We start from the raw sequence: 22,180 nt of genomic DNA on the forward strand, positions 1-22,180 counted from the left end.
GATTGGAATGCAAAATTCAGGTTGCAGTCAGATCAGTTATCATATATGTATTTGAGGCCCAAGTCTGAGGGTCTCAGCAATATATTTTTAATGAGTAATAATACATTTCCAGCGTGTTCTGGTTCTTTCATCTAGGGTCCAGTTACAATCAATGAACAAAATTCCACAGCTTGTAATCAGTGTCCTGCAGTTCTTTCACAATATTTATTGTCCTTAATCGAAATCTCAGAATTACCATTTAAGATCTGCAGGCAGTGGTTCAAATTTTGCCATCACAGTTGAGTTTGGATTTAAAAATGTAAGAAATGTGAATGGGTGTAGGTATGTGGCCGTTAAAATCTTTTCCACCATTTGTTAAGCCCGTGACTGATTATGTTCCTTGATGTCATTTCCTTCACTCTTACCATATCCATTGATTTCCTGAATATTCATAAATCTATTAATCTCCATAGCCTATAATTAAATATCCTGAACAACAGGAAGAATATCTTCTGTATAACAGTTACCTTTTATAATTCTGTATAATTTTCTTGAGAAATAAATTATTAAAATGGTTCAATGTAATCATTTTCAATCGATTGTTTTTAACGTTACAGCGTGTTGGTGGCAGCATTCGTCCATGGAAGCAAATGTATGTGGTTCTTCGTGGCCATTCTCTATTTTTGTACAAAGATAAAAAGGAAAAGGCAACTCATGCAACTTGTCAAACTGAAGAAGAACAACCAATCAGTATCAAAGCCTGCTTAATTGATATCTCATATAGTGAAACCAAGCGTAAGCATGTGTTTCGACTAACCACTTCTGAGTGTGAATACCTCTTCCAGGCTGAGGATCGGGAGGATATGTTGGCATGGATTAAGATTATACAAGAAAACAGCAATTTGGATGACGAAGTAAGTGTATTTTGTATCTGTCTACAGAAAAAGGGAAACAGATTATCAAGACTATTTTTACTCCTTTCACATCTGGCTCTCTTAACTCAGAAGTATGCTGTTACATCAGTCTCTTAGAACTTAGTAGTTTTTATTATGTAGCTAAAGCAGTCTCAAAATATTAGAATGCAATATTAAGAATTAAGTCACTACCTTTAAACTAATTTTAATTGTCCAACAAGTTTTTTCATTGAGTTCATAATTTTTTTGAATGTGAGGATAGCTGGAAAAATATCTGTAATACCGTATATTTAAAAAAAAGATTATTTTCTCTGGAGTGTTGGAGACTGTGGGGAGACCTGATACGGGTATATAAAGTTATGAGAGGCACAGATACAGTAGATGGTCAGAATGTTTTTCTCAGGGTAGAAATCACAAATACTAGAGGGCATAGCTTCAAGGTGAGAGAGAAAAACTTTAAAAATGATGTACAGGGCAAGGCTTTTTAATAGGTAATTAGTAGTGCTGTTAAAGAAGCTTTTAGATAGGCATAGGAACACGTGGGGAAATAAATCATATGCATGTAGAAGGGATTTGTTTAATTTGGCATCCTGTTGGCGTAGATATTATGGACCTAAGGGTCTGTTCTTGTTTTGTGTACACCATAACATGATGTTGTGTGTTTTAAAAGCGAAGGAGAAACAGAATTAATGTTTCTGGTTGAGAAACTGCATCGGAACTAGTAAAGTGAGAAAACACGAAAGCCAATATTTTTTGTTTTTATTTCAGATTTTCAGTATATGTAGGTGTTTGGTTTGCATTATTTTTGGTTTGCATGATCTTTTCATGCACTTGCTGCCATTGGACTGCTTGGTTGTAGAAGCCATAAGTTTGGAAGATATGTTTTAATTAGCCTAGGCAAGTAATTGTAATGCATTTTATACAAACCACACATGATAGCTGCAGTGCTCCAATGGTTGAAGAAGTCAATGTTTAGGTTTGTGAATGGGGTACTAAGAAAGAGTCAGTGCTAAGTCGAGTAGTAATAAGCAGGACACTTAGTGTACAGTGTTTAAAGATTAATGATTAGGCCAAAGGATTGCTGAATTTTTAGAAAACATCAGAATCATTTAAAAAGAATATAAAAAAATAGTGTATGAGTGCAGACTAGTAAATAATATACATAACGAGCTTTAACTGATAGAGTGAGCAACTAATGTAAGCATCAGTCCATTAGAGGGCAAGACTGGGAAATAAATAAGAATTCAAAAAATGGCAAAGATTCTTGGGGAGTTATTTTCAAATGAAACACGAGTGAATCTGCAGATGCGGGAAATAAAAACACAAAATGCTGGCAGAACTCAGCAGGCCAGACAGCATTTTGTGTTTTTATTTTCAAATGAAAATGTCCCAATAACAATAAATATAATATTTAAGCACCTTAAAGCAATCTCCACCATTAGAGAAAGATTACTCTGCAACCAAACCAGTTTGAAGAATTTACTCAAGTTCTTTAAGGCTATGACAAACGTGTAGATGCATGGGCATCAGAATCTGAATCAGGTTTAATATGACCAGCATATATGTTGTGAAATCTGTTGTTTGGTGGCAGCAGCATTTTGTAATACATAATAATAAAAGCTATAAATTATTTTTTATATAGTTCAACCTACTTGACGGTTGCAGAGAAGAGGTGATGGGGACTCTCAGTGATGGATGCTGTCTTGAGGCATTGCTTTTGAAAGTGTCCTGGATGCTGGGGTGGCAGGGTGGCTAGTGCCTGTGATGGAGCTGGCTGAGTTTACAACTTCCTTCAGCCTTGTCTGATATTGTGCAGTAGCCCCTCCATACCAGACAGTGATGCAGCCAGCTAGTATGCTCTCCATGATACATCTATAGAAATTTGCAAGTGTTTTTGGTGACATACCAATTCTCCTCAAACTGCTGATGAAACATAGCTGCTGTCATGTCTTCTTTGCAATTGCATCAGATAGATCCTCAGAGACGTTGACACCCAGGAACTTGAGGCTGCTCACCCTTTCCATTTCTGATCCCTCAGAGAGGACTAGTACGTGTTCCCTCGACTTCCCTTTCCCAATATCAACAATTAATTCCTTGGTCATACTGACATTCAGTGCAAGGTTGCTGCTGCAACGTTATCCAACCAGCAAATCTATCTCACTTCTGCATGCCTCCTCACACCATCTTAAATTTTGCCAACAATACTGGTGTTGTCAGCAAAATTATAGATGGTGTTTGAGCTATGCCTAGCCACTCATCGTGGGACTACAGAGAGTACGCCATGGGCTAAGCACACATCTTTAAGGTGTAGTAGTGTTGATCGTCAGCGAGGAGGAGATGTTATTTCTGATCCACACATTCTGTGGTCTCCCGTGAGGAAATCTAGGATCCAGTTGTGTGGAATTTGTTGATTAGAACTGAGGATATGATTGTGTTGAATGCTGAGTTGTAATCAACAAACAGCAGTCTGATTACTATTGTCCAGGTGATCCAAGACCTAATGGAGAGCCAGAGAGATTGCATCCCCTGTAGACCTACCGTGGTGATAAACAAATCCTCGCTTAGGGAGGAGTTGATTCTAGCCATGACCAATCTCTCAAAGCATTTCATCACAGTAGATGTGACTGCTACTAGACAATAGACATTGAGGAAGCTCACCTTGCTCTTCTGGGGCACTGGTATGATCGTCACCCTTTTGAAGCAGGTATGATCCTCTGACTACAGCAAGGAGTGTGAATAAGTAGGAAATTCAGGATTAAGTCAGACGCAAAAAGATTAAGAAAAAAAGACTAAAAACGAAACAAAATGTGTAAGATAGCATGTGTAAAACTTAAACATTGTATCTGTCAGTTCACAATCCATAGTATTTTATGAATGTTAAAAACACTTGCGATCACATTTTTTCCTTTCAAATGCAGTTTTCGCAAGGCTTTATTTCCACGAGAAATTTTATTGCTTAATTTCTCGAAACTGGGTGCTTGCTGGAAAGAGCTGCATTTATAGCCCATTAATAATTGCTAGAGATGGTAGTAGACTAACACAGTGGTCCCCAACCACCAGTCCGCAGCCCGGTGGTTGGTGACCACTGGACTAACACTTTGAACCACTCCAGTGACCACTCCATAGGAAGTTCCAGGATTTACACCCTAGTGACAATATAACAGCAAGATATTTCCAATTCAGAATATGAGTCTGACTTAAAAGGCAATATCCAGATAGTAATGGTTTCAAGCATCTGAAATGTGGTGGTTCAAGGTACCTGATTTCATTGTGCTACCTAATAATTGTTATGTGTTTGCCTCAGCCTTGCTGCATGTTGACACAGCATCTTCAGTTATTGAGGAGATGCAAATTGGATTAAAAACTGTATAATCGGCATTTATTATTTTCACCTCTTATTACAGAGAATGGGTAATAAAGAAGATCTCCTTAATATTATGATCTATTGTGTATTTGTTTATAGCATTTTGTGTATAACCATACAAGAAGAAATAATATGTTTGACTTGTAGGACACGGGAGTTACAAGTAGAGATTTAATTAGTCGGAAGATTAGAGAATACAGTACCATGATGAAGTAAGTAGGTTTGTTTTACTGGTCTAGTTTTCATGAATTATGATTTTGAACTTAAACCCACTTTTGATTTACAATTTAATTTATCACAAAATTAAGCTATCGCCAGACTGGGCAGAACATTGGAGTTCAAAAACATTACCTTCTCCGTCACTGGATATGCAAGACTGAATGAGGCCTTGTACATTATTTGTGTCAGTGCCTAAGTAAATGAATGGACAATAATAAAACATATGAGTTATTGTAAATCTCTATTTAAAGAAAATGAATAGTTTTCAGTCCATGTGCAAATAATTCCTTTGAAATATTTTACTGGATTTTTTTTCAGTACTTCTGGCAGTAAATCAGAACCATCTCCTAAAACACCACGGCAGACTCTCAGTATTAGACAGACCTTCTTGGGATCCAAAACTGATCCAAAGAGCCCACATTCTCCAAAGCAAGAGCTGGAAAGAAAGCTTATAAGTATGTATTATTGTATAACTAACTAATCATCTCGAATTTTTTTCTCTTTCAATCACACAATTTATTTTTAATTGTTAACTTCATTTAAATGATATTAAAGTTTAATTATTTAAGTAGAAATTTATTTGTTTATCCAGTTAACTAAATAATTTTAACAATTTTTTTTGGCATACTTAAGTCCCGCGTACAGTGAGAAGCTGTTGTGTGGGACTCTCCTCTCCAAGGGAACTGAAGGCACAGCTGTCTGGAAAGGAGCATTTTAAATCCAGCCTGTGCAATAGATCATAACTGAAGGACTTTAGATACCTTTAAGACATAGAAGCGGGTAGAAATACAATACCCGCTGAAGCAGTAGCAGGGTTTCATACTGGGAATTGGACAAGCTAGAATATGGATTTAAGCCAAAGTTATTTTGGTATATATTGTGTGAGATTACACATGAAGATGTGAATATAGATTTTTCTTCAAATCAATATTAGTTGCAAAATATTTAATCTAAAATGAAATTAATGATACAATACTTAACTGAAATAATTTTTGCCATACACTGATATCAAAGAGAAGTTATTTTACTATTCAGATGACACAAGCCCACCAAAAGACAAAGGAACATGGCGAAGAGGTATTCCTAGTTTAATGAGAAAACCTTTTGAAAAGAAACCAGGTCCTGGTGTAACATTTGGTGTCAGGTTAGATGATTGTCCACCTGCTCTTCACAATAAGGTATGTGCAATCTAGTAGAGAATACTGTGAATGTACAGTTAGTATTTAAAGCACAAAAATAAAAAGTGTCCCTTCAAGAGAGGACATTTTGTCTTTGAGTACTCTGAAAGCAGGCTCACTGTTAGTTTTCCTCATTCATCTCTCATCAAGTTTTAAAGTGTCTTTAAATGTCTTCTCCAGAAGGTCTTGCATTAACTTGTATGCAGAATTCCATAAATGCAATTCAATGTGACAGTTATTGAAATTTAATAATTGAATTTATACCCTTATTTAAATGGTTTATCTTAAGCTCTTCTAATAATTGGCATTCTGCTGTGACATTATGCGTTAAATTTATTTTCCTTGCTTTGTTCCCATATATATAATAGGAATTATAAATTACTTCATAATCTAAAGATGTTCTAACCTAATACATGAATGAGTATCATTATGGTTAAGCTACTTTTATTCCATCAAAACAACTGTGGTCCATATAATGCAACTCAGAAATATTTTGGTTCTGAGCACTTGCATTGAGGAATTCCAAAGGCTTGACATTTCATTTCTAAACAGAATGCCATTAAATAACAGCCTATGGTTTAAACTCTTACCTGTTTCTGTTAACTCAACCTCCCCACTCTGGACTTGATATTAAAGAGTTCATCTACTCAATTACAAAACAATTTGTAATTACATTAACCTTCTTTCTGATTATAATCCTACAATTGCCACTATTTAAACAATGATGGGGTTCCTGGCCACAAAACAGATAGTTTGCTCACATTTCAGATTTTAAGCATTTGAAAATTGATATTTTATATTTAACTCTCAGAAACTGAGTTATAGAAAAATCACATTGTGAAAATTAAATCAACAGTTATAGCAGATTGTAAAATAAGTTAAGGCTCATAGCAACAGGAAATGCACTGAGTGACGTGTAATGTTACTGCAGTTGGGTCTTGTTTTTCTGCTTTGGAAATATTAATGACCATTCACAGAAGAGTATGTGTTCAGTGTTTCACTATAACAGTGTCATTTTTTTTGCAAAAGAGGGTATGACTTGAGTCTTGAGTTCATTTGATATCTTTCTGTCGTCTCTTGGAGCATAACACTCAGCCAGTCCTGCTGTAGTTCATCTATCAGTGTTATTGACTCAGTTTCTCCCTCTCTACTAGTATGGCCTGATCTGCTCCTAGAGCTTAATACTTAACAGTCTTGTCTTCTTGTTTTCTCTCCCCATCTGCCATTATCTATAGCTCTAAAATTTCTTCTGTGTTCTCTCCCTGTAATCGCTCTCATCAATCTATCAGATATTTTTCTGTTAAATTTATCCCTATTATCATTCGAACCGTTCTCTACTTTCCACTTCTGAAGAAGGGTCTTCAAGCTGAAATGGAAACTGTTTCTCGTTCCACAGATGTTTCCTGGCATATTGGTTTTTCCAAAATTTTCTATTTTTGTTTCACATTTTCAAAACTAAATTGGTTCATTATTTTCACATGTAATACAGAGGATAGTCTAACTTCATGCTAACCACTCACTCTTCTGAATCTGTCAACCTATTGAACAACACTAACAGAGATGACAAAGTTCACTCATTTGAGCCCACCAGCTTCAGTGATTAACTGGATCTTAAAATATAACTCTAATCCTGAGAGCATGGATTAGAAAATAGAAATTCCTACCTCCCATTGTTATAATTCTCAAAGGCTACCTCCTAACTATATGGAATATCTGGTGTTGAAGAGTAAATATGCACTTGTCAGTGAAACCATATTCTGAACACAAAGTAAGAAAACTGAACAGTTCCCCCCCCCCCCCACCCAGTAGAGAATTTTGAAAGAGAACTACAATGTAATTATTGTATTGTACTGAAATAGCTTTCAGGTTGTTCAAATAAATTGCTATTTGTATAGCTGGTTATGTAGGTTTTAATAAAGTATATTTAATAGCTTACCAGCTTGTGTTTTGTAGTATGTACCATTTATAGTTGAGGTCTGCTGCAATTTGGTTGAAGAGAAAGGACTTGAGTACACTGGAATCTACAGGGTGCCAGGAAATAATGCTGCTATATCAAGCTTGCAAGAAGAACTCAACAAAGGAGTGACTGATATTGACTTTATGGATGATGTAAGTTTCAAAAACTTACTTATTTTGTATTGTGAAATATTTTTATTACTGTGCATTAAAATTGTAATAAAATTGTTCTCCTCTACAATGTTTCAAAACACAGAAATGGCGAGATCTGAATGTTATAAGTAGTTTACTGAAATCCTTCTTCCGAAAACTTCCAGAGCCTCTCTTCACAAATGGTAATTATCTCTGATTGTTTTAGTCCAACTTTTATCTACAGTAATTGGCAAACAGTAAGGCATATGAATTGTGATATTTCATTATTTGTTTTGAAATCCACTTCATTAAAGCTTGTCGAACTGCAGATCATTGCTTAGTTGCATTACAGTTAACCAGTTTATATTAGGTTATCTTTTCACTTGCCAGGTGTTAAAGAAAACCTGTTCACAAGAAATAGTTTAGTACATATTAGAATACCATTAAGTATGCTTAAAACTTTATACACTCTGGCCACTTTATTAGGTACCCCCTGTCTTCTGCCACTGTAGCCATGCACTCTATTGTTCAATATGTTGTGCATTCAGAGATGCTGTTCTGCACACCACTGTGGCATGGCTTTTTGAGGTACAACTTGAACCAGTCCAGCCATTCTCTGGCCTCTCTCATTAACAAGGCATTTTCACCCACAGAACTGTTGCTCTCTACATGGTTTTTGTTTTGCACATTGTTCTTTGTAAACTCTTGAGACTGTTGCGCATGAGATACTCAAACCACCCTGTGTGGTACCAACAATCATTCCACAGTCATAGTCACTTGCATCATATTTCTTCTCTTCCTCCCCCCATTCTGATTATTGGACTGAACAACAACTAAACACTCTTGATCATGTCTGAGTGTATCTTCCTATCAACTTTTGTATTCTCTTCAAGGTGGATTGTTTACTTACAACTAATTTGTCCATAATTTTTCTAAACAGAGTTGGATAGCAGACACCATGGGCAGAGTTGTCAGAAGCAACTGTTTAAACCCTGACCCTGCTTTACATAAATCTCATTAAGCATTACACTTTCATAGAATTCCTTATAATCCTTGCTACATCTGTTTATTAAAAAATTAATTTAAACCAACAAGAGATTTGTTCATGATTACAGCAAGTCAATGTGGGTACAGGCGTATTAGTTATAAGTACAACAGAGTAAATTCCAGTACAAAGAAGTAACACTTCACAGTGGTGGTGGTCACAGTTTGTTCTCCGGATCCTTGAGGACTTGCATTCTGAATGTGTGTGGTGCAATCTCCTGTTACCCCTATTGTATGTACAGTGTTGACTGCAGGTTCTCTTTCTTCTGGTTGTCGTTGTAGGCTCCCTCTTTCCCCATACTTCTATTTGCAGTTTTTGTGATCTTGTGGTCTCTTAAGGAATCTTACCATTTATTATTTCAATGATACTTTTAATATTTTACTACTCTTGTTCCTTGTGTTAGTCAAAAGGTATCAGTAGCCCATCACTTAATGTAGCCTTTGATAGTGATACAATGCAAGATTCAGTCATCATGTCAAGAACATTTGAACAGCAGTGTAATTAGATTTCATTTTATCTTAAAACTAAGTCCTTTGTCTTTGAGGTTCACATGTTCTGTGCTCACACTGCTGTGAGGCGCATGTCCTTATACTGAGGTAATTTTATCTCCAACTACAATCATCCTTGTGCTCAGTTCACCTCCAGCCAATAGAGATTTTTTTTTACATATTTGTTTACTGGAGTACTTAATGCTGTGCTTGTTCATTTGTTGCCTTGAGGCTAGGGCAGCCACACTTATCTATCCTCTGGAATGGAGCACTTTTATCCATGTTTTGACTTGGGGTAAAAGGACCCTAATGGCAGTTGTATACAGGCCTCCAAACAGCAGCTGGAATGTGGATTACAAATTACAGCCAGAGATAGAAAAGGTGTTTCAGAAGGGCAATGTCATGATAATCGTTAGGGATTCTAACGTGAAAGTGGATGAAAACCAGGACAGTACTGGGCCTCGAGAGAGAATTTGTAGAATGTCTAAGGGATGGCTTTTTAGTACAGCTTGTTGTTGAGCCCACTAGGGGATTGGCTGTGCTGGATTGGATGTTGTGCAATGATCCGGAGGTGATAGGAGAGCTTAAGGTTAAGGAACCCATGGGGAACAGTAAACACAATATGATTAAGTTACTTTGAAATTTGAGAAGGAGAAGCTAAATTCCAATGTGTCGGTATTTCAGTGGAATAAAGTAAATTACAATGGCATGAGAGTGGCCAAGGTTGACTGGAAAGAGACAGTAGCAAGAAGGACAGCAGAGTAGCAATGGCTGGAGTTTTTGCAAAAATGAGGGAAGTGCAAGACAGATGTATTCCAAATAAGAAATTTTCAAAAGAAAGAAGGACACTACTGTGGCTGAAAAGTGAAGTCAGAGCCCAAGTAAAGGCAAAAGAGAGGGCATACAAGGAAGCCAAAGCTTGTGGGAAGATAGAGGATTGGAAAGCTTTTAAAAACTTGCAGAAGGAAACGAAGAAGGTCATTAGGAAGGAAAAGATGAATTATGAAATGAAGCTGGCGACTAATACCAATGAAAATACTAAAGGCTTTTTTAAGTATATAAAGGGTAACAGAGAGTTGAGGGTAGATGTAGGACCAATAGAAAATGACGCTGGAGATAATGTAATGAGAGACTCAGAGATGGAGGAGGAACTGAATGCATATTTTGCATTAGTCTTCACAGTGGAAGACATCTGCAGGACATTTAAGAGTGTCAGGGAAGTAAAATATGTGCAGTGAAAATTACAACTGAGAAGGTGTTCAGGAAGCTTAATGGTCTGAGGGAGGATGAATCTCCTGGCCTGATGAAATGCACCCTTGGGTTCTGAAAGAAGTAGCTGGAGAGATTGCGGAGGCATTAACGATGATCTTTCAGAAATTGATAGATTCTGGCATTGTACCGGATGACTGGAAAATTGCAAATGTTACTCCACTATTTAAAAAGTGTGGGAGGCAGCAGAAAGGAAACTATAGACCTGTTAGCCTGACATCAGTGGTTGGGACGTAGTTGGAATTGACTGTTAGGGATAAGTTTACAGAGTACCTGGAGGCACATGACAAGATAGGCGAAAGCCAGAATGAATTCCTGAAAGGAAAATCCTGGCTGACTAACATACTGCAATTTTTTTGAGGAAATTACAAGCAGGATAGACAAAGGAGATGCAGTAGATGTGGTGTACTTGGATTTTCAGAAGGCTTTTGATGAGGTGCCGCACATGAGGCTGCTTAGCAAGATGAGAGCCCATGGAATTACAGGGGAGTTACTGGCATAGGTGGAGCTTTGGCTGATCGGCAGACAACAGAGAGTGGGAATATCGGGACCCTATTCTGGCTGGCTGCCGGTTACCAGTGGAGTTCCATAGGGATCATTGTTGGGACCACTGCTTTTTACGATGTATGTCAGTGATTTGGTTTATGGGATTAGTGGATTTGTGGTTAAATTTGTGCTTTTTACGATGTATGTCAATGATTTGGTTTATGGGATTAATGGATTTGTGGTTAAATTTGCCGATATTACAAAGATAGGTGGAGGAGCGGGTAGTGTTGAGGAAACAGAGAGCCTGCAAAGAGACTTAGATAGTTTAGTGGAATGGGCAAAATGACGAGATGCAAAAGGACTTGGGAGTCCTTGTGCAGGATACCCTAAAGGTTCACCTCCAGATTGAGTTGGTGATGAAGAAGCCAGATACAATGTTGGTATTAATTTCTAGAGGTATAGAATATAAGAGAAGGGATGAGATGTTGAGGCTCTCTAAGGCAATCGTGAGATCAAACTTGGAGTATTGTGTGTAGTTTTGGGCTCTTTATTTTAGAAAGGGTATATTGACCTTGGAGAGGGTTCAGAGAAGATTTATGAGAATGATTCCAGGAATGGAAGGGTTACTGTATAAGGAATATCTGGCAGCTCTTGGGTTGTATTCCTTGGAGTTCAGGAAAATGAGGGGGGTCCTCATTGAAACATTCTGAATGTTAAAAGGCCAGAACAGGTTAGATATGGCAAAGTTATTTCCTATGGTAGGAGATTCTAGGATAAAAGGGCACTACTTTAGGATTGAAGGATGTCCATTTAGAACAGAGATGTGGAGAAATTACTTTAGTCAGAGGGTGGTATATCTGTGGAATTTTTTGCAATGAGCGGCTATGGAGGTGAAGTCATTGGGTGCATTTAAGGCAGAGATAGATCGGTTCTTGATTAGCCAGGGCATCAATGGGTATAGGGAGAAGGCAGGGGAGTGGGGATGACTGGAAGAATTGGATCAGCCCATGAACGAATGGCAGAGCAGACTCAATGGGCCGAAAGGCCTACTTCTGCTCCTATATCTTATGGTCTTAACACTAGAATGAGATTTGTGGTCCTGGCATAATCCAAATCAATAATTAGTGAACCTGTTGTTGGATAAGGACTGCATAAACACACATTAACTGGTTTGATCATATTGCTCCATTAAAGTTAGACCAGGAGAGAATTAACAAGGTTATATTCATCCTTTTTTTTGAGCCAGTCATATGTTGCCAGCTTTCCAGAGATGCCAATAATTGAGCTTGGTTGGAACAGGTTCTGGTAGAGCACTACAGCAAGCATGGTTTAACTATAATATGGTCTCCTGATATCAAATTGTAGAAGTCCTGAAGAAAAAAATATATGAACTGATGTGTTGAACATTTTAAGCATTATAGTACTGCTCACTTTAATTATTAAAATGATTTTTTTTGTGTGTTACAGACAAATATGCTAATTTTATAGATGCCAACAGAAAAGAGGATTCAGTGGATAGACTCAGAACCTTAAAAAAATTGGTAATCTTTATCCATGACTAGTTTAATTTTACACATGGTTAACATTAAACCTTATTTCTATTCATTAAAACTTTCTCATTGTAAAACAATTTCAGATTCGTGATTTACCAGATCATCACTATGAAACTTTAAAATTTCTTTCGGCACATCTGAAGACAGTAGCAGAAAACTCTGAGAAAAATAAGGTACCCTTATTTAAGTTCCTTTAAAATTTTATGCATGTCCACATATTTTTCAATGTCAAAACAGTTTTTATCTGTATTTTGAAATTCTCACTTCCAGTTACAGTGATCAACTAAAGAAAATGTAAACACCAACATAAAGTTAAAATTTAGAATGATGTCCCATTTTTTGTTTTTTCAACTTTTCTAGTGTCAGAGGATATAGTTGCCATATAATTCATGTTCCTAGTCAAAGAAACATATTCTGAAAGTCTTAACAATATATAGGTATAGTCTAGTGTAATAATAAAATACTTTTACTTTATTTTTAAAAATCTGAAACTGTTGTGTACTTAGATGGAACCTAGAAATTTGGCAATTGTATTTGGTCCAACCCTTGTCAGAACATCAGAAGACAACATGATGCACATGGTTACTCACATGCCAGATCAATACAAAATAGTGGAAACGCTTATACAACATGTAAGTTTACTTTATGTCCATGGTTATTAGGATTAATAATTTGTCACTGATTGCTTGAGTGAATAACTAAATTGTAACGACCATTGATCTGATTGTATTTTCAGTATGACTGGTTTTTCACTGAAGAAGGTGATGAAAGTGCAACCGTAAGTAATAATAATTTAAAAACAAACATACTTAGAGACACGCAGCAGACCAAACTGGAACTGATGTCAATCTCATTCAATATCCTTACCTACAATAGTATTGATGGTTTTCACAATCCTCTATGTTGTCTATTTTTGGGTTAATATTTCTTGTACATACTTTTAATTTCTGTTAGTGTTTAGCACATTATTATTGTCAATTCCAAAGAAAGTTGCTACATAATGCATCTCATTGCTTGCATCTGCAGGGTTAAATATTTTTGCTGTTGAACTTGCTGATTTATTATTGTGCAAAATAGTCAAATAAATATCTTTAAGTATAATGCTGATAGAGTGCTGCAGGTTGTTGAAGTAGTTGCATTTAAAATGTATGCATTTTCTTTTGAAAATGTTAAGCCATTTCTTGGTGTAATGTTGCCATTTGTGATTTTGGAAGTGTCAAAAAATGCATGTTTTTGCAGAAAGCTTTTAATACAGTGGCTTTCCCAACTAATACTTGACATGCTAATTCATTCTTTGCAACACTAATTTTATGTAAAATAAGCAATAAGTTTTATTCTTGATACAATGCATTATTTGTATGGAAATATACATATTGAGTAAAACTAATGGCCTACAATACATGTGATGAATGGTATGAATTCTGAAGCCACAGAAATTGGCTTATTCTTGCTTGAAACCCAAATGACTTCTCCCTAATGAATCTATTAAAGTCATACTTTGGTCTTTCTCCTGACATTGGTATTATGATATGTGGTGCTTCACTGTGAGAGAAAAGTAAGCTTTTTATTTGAAACAGACTGTCACTATTTTGGAAGATTCTGATTTCATGCTTGCGAAGTTTTTAAGCATTCTCTTTTTTTCTGATTGATTCTAAATTTAAATCCTGAATTAAGTATAGAAAACCTCTGTCAGATTTGGACTAAACAGAGGTAGTGGGTTTTCCTACTGGACTCTGAATTTTGCCAGTTTTGTTTCAGAAAGTTACATGCACAAACTGGTGTAGTTTATGAATGTTATTACAGGAATGTAGATCATTCAATATCCAAAGATTAATGGAGATTTAAACACAAAATTAAATTTGGTTGTCCGGGTTCTAAACATGAGGCAAAGTAAGTAACAGTTTTTAAAAGTGTGCACTTCTAGTGCTACTTCTGATTGCATTGGGTTTAGAAAGATTTGCAAGTATACTTCTACCATTAATCTCATCTGATTAGTAGTATGGACTCTTAGAAACTTTTTGTAGGGGAATATGCGGTGAATTAAGGAATACAGCATACAGCAGTGACATAGCAATTAACATCTAATAAGCCAACAATCCAAAGACCTGAGTTTAGATCTTACGATGGCACTTGTGGAATTTAATCATCAGTTAATTTCTAAATTTAATAAAGACAGTTACAAATCTGATTATTATGAGAACATTTCGTTCACTAATGCTTTTCGCAGGTAGCAAGTGCTGTAATCTTATAAATAAAGTTCAAGTATATCATGTAAATTACCTTTTTGGATTGTCTTGGCCTTTACACAAAAAGGTATGAAGCCTGTGTATTCTTGCATATTTGGAATCTGACAATTGGTGGCATATGTTAGCTTGATGCTAGCGTAGCAAATGAGAAATTCTGTTTTCTCTAAAGGGAACTGGGTCCAGCATAGAAAATGTTATTAAAGCTCTTTTAAGTATTCACTTAGAGAATAGCTTCTGAGCTCAAAACAGGCAAACTACCTTTTTTATCCACAAAGCCTGTTTTCAGGCATTGTCGGAATAACATGGCACTCAATGACAATCTTGCCACACTGGAGAATGTAAAAGTCTATTGTTCATTTAGACTTGGGTTACTGGTGTTTTTTTTTCTTCTAGTAAAGAAAAACAACTTTCTGATCTTCTTACTCTTGTGAATGTAGACACCAATCCAGGAAGAAAGCACAGTTGATACACAGCCAGTGCCAAACATAGATCATTTGCTAACCAACATTGGGAGAACAGGAACTACTCCGGGAGATGTTTCAGGTAACTGCCTGAACAAGACACTGCAGAGTTCGGTAACAGACAGTGTCATTGTTACTGACCAACTTCCTACAGAAGTAGACAGTTCAAGATTGAAATGCTTGTATTTGCCCATTCAAAACTGCAAATACTTGTAGGAGAAATTTGCTGCATATGTGAAACAATTACAATAACCTCAAATTATGTACATAAGTGTTCAAAAGTGTATTGTTTTTTGGTTATCCATGATTATAATTTTAAGAGGAATGGTTTTTATAACATTGTGATATATAGTGTGCTGTGCACTTTTTAAGTTATAATTAAATATAGGATTAAAATGTTTCCAGAAATTTCAATTTTCATTATCTACATGTTGGCTTACATTTTGGTAATTGTTGCAAGGTCATCTGAAAAATGTGTTTAATTCTAAGTCTGGAAGAAGCTATAAGTCTTATAGGGCTTACCTGGTTGGTGGCTGGAAGCTTGTGTGTTGTATTTTGTGGGACTGTGGTGTGTGAATGTGTTAGTCAAGACAGTATCACTTTTTATCATGTACTTGGGCTGGATTTAACTTTATCTAGACAAACTTACACAATCCTTTTACTTCCTTTCCCCAGCCTGTTTCAACTTAACTAAATCAAATTATACTCTCATTTTGGAGTGACAGTAATTGCATTAAATTTAAAACAATTGGAAAATAAATATATATATGGAGCACTTTAAAATCATTTAGCATTCATTTCATTCCGTGAGATGTACAATGTAACTTGAACAAGAGAATGAGAAAAGAGATACTGATGCATTATTTAACTTAACTGAATGTACTTAAAGGTCTGATTAAAGTAATGTGATCCACCTGAGCTTTTATTATAAGAAGAATGTTAGAGAATTTATGTCTGCAAGTTTTGTGATTGTCTTCTATAAATTAATTGTTAATTAAAATTGCACAATGATTTGTATTTTAGTGTGGTAATTTTGTGGTAATGCTGTGCCATTTTTTTATCCTCTGATCTTGCTCTCAATATCATTAATTATGGTTTGTTGGATTTTCTGTCCATTAGTGTGAGCTTATCATCCTATCCTCTGTTGAACTAACCCAGCATGTCTTTTCCCAAATGTGTCAACTTTGTCACATAGCTCATGTCTGAGTGTTAAAGGGTTTCTTTCCAGCATTTACACATACTGATCTTGAAACAGGCGAAGTTGGAGGAGTCTATCACACTGTGATGTCACTGATGGATTCTGTGATGTCACTGATGGACAGCTGGAACTGTAGGAAGAAGGAGGATTGTTGCCCTCATTGTAGCTGCCTAGTCTGCAGAAATCCCCGTTTCTTGTAAAATGGAAAATTTATCATCTGTGATGTAAATTTGCTGTAATGATTATTTTGAAAAGACCAATACTACTTTCTTAAAGTCTTTCTGCTGTTTCTTATCATTTCTGAAGCAGACCCTGAGGAGAAATAGCATGGTATGGTCTATTAGTTTTTATAGTCATGTAGCATAAACCATGTTTCAAAAGGGGTGTGGCTGGGGGCTCAGCTCTAGGTCTGCCTTACAGACTTGCAAAGTGAATTGCAGGAGTTTTCAAGTACTTATAGCTTGAAAATACTGAAAATTTATATTAAAAATTTGGAATTTTGCTAGCCCCTTTCTGCCCCCCTCTTAATTTTATAGCCTCAGCTGTTGCCCCATAGTAGATCTCTTTTTGCAGCTTCCATTCTACATTTCATCATGCCCTTTGTCAAATTTGAAAGTCACATGCTTTTGTGTGAATTCTATTTAGCTGACTTTTTCTAAAATAATATTAATATAGCTTAAGCAAAAAATACATTAGTGTTTGTGTTTTTGAGTTCTGTGCTTCTTTGTTTTGCTCGGCATCATTTGCATTTCTCCTGGAGTAAGTAATTCTTGTAAAGTGTCTTTTCAATTAACATCTTGCAGATGTAGGCCCTTTAGATCAATGCAAACATTTGTGCAGCTATAACTTAGATACCAGTGGTGTGCTTAGAAGTGTGGGTGCTTTGATTTTCATAAAGCATGTTATGAGGACACATTTTAAAATAAAATTGAAAGAATGAGTTCTGCAAATGGAAACAAGAATAAATTGTTTCAATATGTACTAATGTTTAATTAGTTTTTGTGTTTTTTCTAAGAGAACAGGGTCCCTTTGCCATCCCTCTCATTGAGCTGGTTTAACCTCAATTTCACAGCATACTTTCATGGTGGTGGCTGTCTGTGCTGCTTTTCATCTCAGTGAGCTATAACTCTCCACTCTGTGCCTTTTTTCTATTGCAGTCATACTATGAATTATGATTTGCTTCATAAATATAAATGTGCTTTAAATTGTTAAAAATAAACAAACAAATGATGTAATAATTGTGATGTTTTCTTTCTCCTCTTTTACAGACTCAACCACTAGTGACTCAGCAAAATCTAAGGTGAGAACATAACTGCAAAGAAAATATAAGGCCTTAAAACACATTTATTGGCTAGAAATTATAAAGGCACAGAAAAGTGTCATAAAAATATTTAGCAACATTAAATTTCAGAATTGTGGAAGGTCTCCTAATTGGTTATTGAAGAATTAAGTTTTTCTTCCCTGCACCAGTGTCTTTTACATAGCATTATTTTTTTTTTTGCTGAAGTAGTTCTTGCATTGTGTAAAATAATTTTACGAGTTTAAGTTTTTCAATTATCAGGATTGTTGAGAAATCATATTTATCCATGCCCTTTCTCGTCTCATCAATGGTCGCTTTTTGCCTAAATCACCCTCCTCTAAAGCTTCTGCTTGGCTAGCCACTGAAATGTGACTGCCCAAGCATAGAACTATTCCCTACTATTCAAGTATAGCCAGAGGTTTTTCCCTTTTCTCTCCTTCAGCATCATCATGAGTCCCAAAAAATATGTAATTAAATCTCTCCTGTTTATCCGCTATGTGCTATACCTGGCACGAGCATTTAAAATAAAGCTCCAAATTCCACATGCATGCTGATGGCACCATCTCTCTCAATCTCTCCAGTCCCTCAAACGTGCCGCTCTGTTTGTCCAATATCCAATATTGGATAAGCAGAAATTTTCTCTGTTTTTGGGAATGATAACGTCATTGGCTTAGTTGCTGAAGTCCAGATTACCACTGTGCTTTCATTAATCACCTTCATTACTTCTCAGAATAAAACTTAATTAGATTTGTAAGATGGTATAAGATTTCTCTGATACGGAGCTGTGCTGGCTCCCCTTACTCAACCTTTGTATTTCCAAGTGAACATAAATGCAGTCCCTGATAATACTTTCTAATAATTTCCCTGCCAGTAATGTGAAGCTTACCAGCATTCAGTTTACCAGACCCAACTACTTCTCCTCTACCACCACTCTCCTCCATCTGGCGGAACTGGTCCTCCCTCTCAATAACCTTTCCTTAGGCTCCTCACACTTCCTTCAAACTGTGTAGCTACGGCACTTGCATGGGTCCCAGCTGTGTTTGCTATTTTGTCCGCTATGTGGAACAATCTGTGTTCCAAGCCTACACCGGCATCACTCCCCAACTTTTCCTATACTACATTGATGACTACATTGGTACATCTTTGGTCCTCTAAACTCTCTTGGGCTTTAAAACCCTTTTGTACAATTACAATATAACCAGGGTGCTGATATTTTTGTAGTTCAAAATTTATTACTGGCAAAAGCTGCTTATGGATTATAATTTAAGTCTTAATTTTTGTATACAGTGGATTCCGATTAATCGGGCCATCAGTTACAGCAGCCACTTATTTTGGACAACTCTTAAAGAACAAAATCTAATCAAGAAAATAGCTGGGACATTTTGCTGCTTAATTGGGACAGGATACTGTTGCTGAACAGTTTTCAACTAGAGTCACTTGCGTGTGTTAAAAAGTGATTTTTGTCACTGATAGTTGGTGAGAAATAAGCAGTAAGACAATTTGGAAATGTTTTGCTCGCTGCAGTTTCAAGCATTCAGGCTTGGAGGTGCCAGAAACGGCCGGGAGTGAAAAATGAAACAATTTTACTACTTCAACAAGTTAGGGACTACGAAGAATTTGAAGGCATCAACAATCATCTTGAATGTTACAATGAAAATGAAGATTTGGAGGATGCGAACATTGAAAGCATTGTATGAAGGCAGTCCATTATCTGCACTAGGTGTCTATTCTAATTTTCATTTACAATCAGAAGAACACAGCAGCGTGTTCTATCGTATCTGACGATGACAGTGAAACCTGTGCAGGAGAGTTTTTAAAGTGGAAAAGCCGTTGCACTGGGACAGTTCTACTCTCTCAACCTTAGAAGTCCAGGTCCAGTGGTATGAGTAGACGTCACAAGCTGGGGACTTCCTTGGTTGCAGTGGATAACCATGACTTCCGTGCCTTCACTCTCCAAAAAGTGCTGCAGAACTGCCATCTTGGCTGTTGGTTCTCACTGTTGATCTCATCCGCCCAGTTAACTGGTGCTGATTTCACATGCTAGGACAGGCATGTCCCTGTCCCACCAGGATCTGAGGTCCACCAGAAACCCTCATCTGGTTAAGCCCGCCTGTTGGCGCTGTATTCCAGGGTGTTGTCACTGTTACATGCAAACAGTTACTTGGAACCACAGGTGAGAGCTGAATCCAGTGGGGACCAAAGGTGAGTGAGCTATCCCAGAATGGACACGACAAGCCTTTTCATCAGTGATACTACCCTTCCCTGGAAACCTGTTACTCAGCAGCGTACACTGGATGAATTCCTCCGTCGATAACTATTAGGAACTACTACACAGTTTTATAGTACTGTAATAGCATTAGTAGTGTTTTAATTTGTTCAGTATTTCATTTAAATGCATAATTTGTAATTCAGTTATACAGCAGATAGTTAAAAAAGTATTAAAAAAAGAGACTATTTCCATGAAACTGGCTAACAGGACTTCCATGGTAGTAATCTCTGGATTGCTGCCTGTGCCAGTGAGGATAGGAATAGGATGATTTGGCAGGTAAAAGCATGGCTGAAGAACTGGTGCAGGGGACAATGGTTCAGATTTATGGATCATTGGGATCACTTCTGGGAAGATGCAACTTGTACAAAAGGTACAGGTTACACCTAAATCAGAAAGGGTTAAACTAATTTGGCAGGGGGATGGGAATCGCAGTGATAGTGCTGAAGATGAGTAGCTGGTTTACAAACAGAGGCAATGTGTAGTGAGGAGAGGCTATTGATAGGACAAGCAGTCAACAGGATGAGGTGCAATGAGGTGGACAAAATCAATAAGGATGAATACACGACTGAAGGTGTTGTATTTGAATGCACACAGTATATGGAATAAGGTAGATGATATTGTGGCACAATTGCAGATTAGCATGTATGATGTTGTAGGCATCACTGAATCATGGCTGAAAGAAGATTATAGCTGGAACTTAATGTCCAAGGGTACACATTGTGTTGAAAGGACAAGCAGGAAGGCAGAGGGAGCAGCATTGCTCTTGGTAAAAAAAAAATAAAATCAATCATTAGAAAGAGGTGACATAGAGTCAGAAGATGTTGAATCAGTGTGGATAAAGCTAGGGATCTGCAAGGGTAAAAAGTCCCTGATGGTAATTGTATACCTACCCCCAAATAGTTATGAGGTCTACACATTACAATGGAAGATAGAAAATGCATGCCAGAAGGGCGATGTTCCAATATTCATGGGGGATTTCAATATGCAGGTAGATTTGGAAAATCAAGTTGGTGCTGGATTCCAAGAAGGGGTTTCTAGAAAGCCCGGGAGAGGGCTTTTTTAGAGCAGCTTGTGGTTGAGCCCACTAGGGGATCATCTATTCTGGATTGGATATTGTGCAAGGAACCAAAATTGATTAGAGTGCTTAAGGTAAAAGAACCCCGAGGGGAAATTAATCATAATGTGATCAAATTCATCCTGAAATTTGAGAAGGAGATGCTAAAGTCAGATGCATCAGTATTACAGTGGAGTAAAGTGAATTACAGAAGTATGAGAAAAGAGTTGGCCAGAATTAATTGGCAAAGAACACTGGCAGTGATGACGCCAGAGCAGCAATGGCTGGAATTTGTGGAAGCAATTCGGAAGGCGGGGGGGGGGTGTATATATACACGTCCCAAAGCGGAAGGAACAAGTATTCTAAAGTGAAGATGATACAACCGTGGTTAACAAGAGAAGTCAAAGCCAACATAAAAGCCAAAGAGAGGGCATGTAATAGAGCAAACATTAATGGGAAGTTAGAGGAATAAGAAGTTTGTAAAACGAACAGAAGGTAACTAAAATGTCATTAACAAGATAAAGATGAAATACGTAAGTAAGCTAGCCAGCAATATTAAAGAGGATACCAAAGTAAGAGGGGATATCGAACCACTGGAAAATTATGCTGGAGAGGTAGTAATGGCAAACGAACTGAGTAAGTATTTTGCATCAGTATGGTGGAAGTTCCAAGTGTTAGGGGTCAAGAAGTATGTGAAATTACCATTACTAGAGAGAGGTCCTTGGGAAACCAAAAGGTCTGAATGTAGATAAGTCACCTGGACCAGATGGTGTATACCCAGGGTTCCAAAAGAAGTGGCTGAAGAGATTGTAGAGGCATTAGTAATGATATTTCAAGAATCAATAGATTCTGGTATGGTTACAGGAGACTGGAAAATTGCAAATGTCTCTTCACACTTCAAGAAGGAAGAGAGGCAGAAGAAAGGAAACCGTAGGCCAGTTGGTCTGAAGTTGATCATTAAGGATGAGGTCTCAGGGTAATTGGAGGTATGTAATAAAGTTGGCCATAGTCAACATGGTTTCCTCAAGGGAAAATCTTGCCTGACAGAATTGTTGCAATTCTTTGAAGA

At 36.9% G+C, this 22,180-nt stretch overlaps 1 protein-coding gene across 1 annotated transcript in view; it reads left to right on the forward strand.

The window, feature by feature from the left end:
• The window catches only part of LOC132395447 (rho GTPase-activating protein 21-like), a 197,236-nt gene that overhangs the window by 170,056 nt on the left and 5,000 nt on the right, over nt 1-22,180 (forward strand). The window contains exons 13-24 of the mRNA XM_059972072.1: nt 597-893; nt 4,405-4,469; nt 4,795-4,931; nt 5,512-5,654; nt 7,608-7,763; nt 7,867-7,945; nt 12,498-12,571; nt 12,667-12,756; nt 13,090-13,215; nt 13,320-13,361; nt 15,267-15,372; nt 17,757-17,788. Coding sequence (XP_059828055.1) covers nt 597-893; nt 4,405-4,469; nt 4,795-4,931; nt 5,512-5,654; nt 7,608-7,763; nt 7,867-7,945; nt 12,498-12,571; nt 12,667-12,756; nt 13,090-13,215; nt 13,320-13,361; nt 15,267-15,372; nt 17,757-17,788 — 1,347 coding nt within the window. The remainder of the gene's footprint in view (nt 1-596; nt 894-4,404; nt 4,470-4,794; nt 4,932-5,511; nt 5,655-7,607; nt 7,764-7,866; nt 7,946-12,497; nt 12,572-12,666; nt 12,757-13,089; nt 13,216-13,319; nt 13,362-15,266; nt 15,373-17,756; nt 17,789-22,180) is intronic.

The sequence above is a fragment of the Hypanus sabinus genome, chromosome 6 (assembly GCF_030144855.1).
Source record: "Hypanus sabinus isolate sHypSab1 chromosome 6, sHypSab1.hap1, whole genome shotgun sequence".
In the NCBI taxonomy this organism is placed as follows: domain Eukaryota; kingdom Metazoa; phylum Chordata; class Chondrichthyes; order Myliobatiformes; family Dasyatidae; genus Hypanus; species Hypanus sabinus.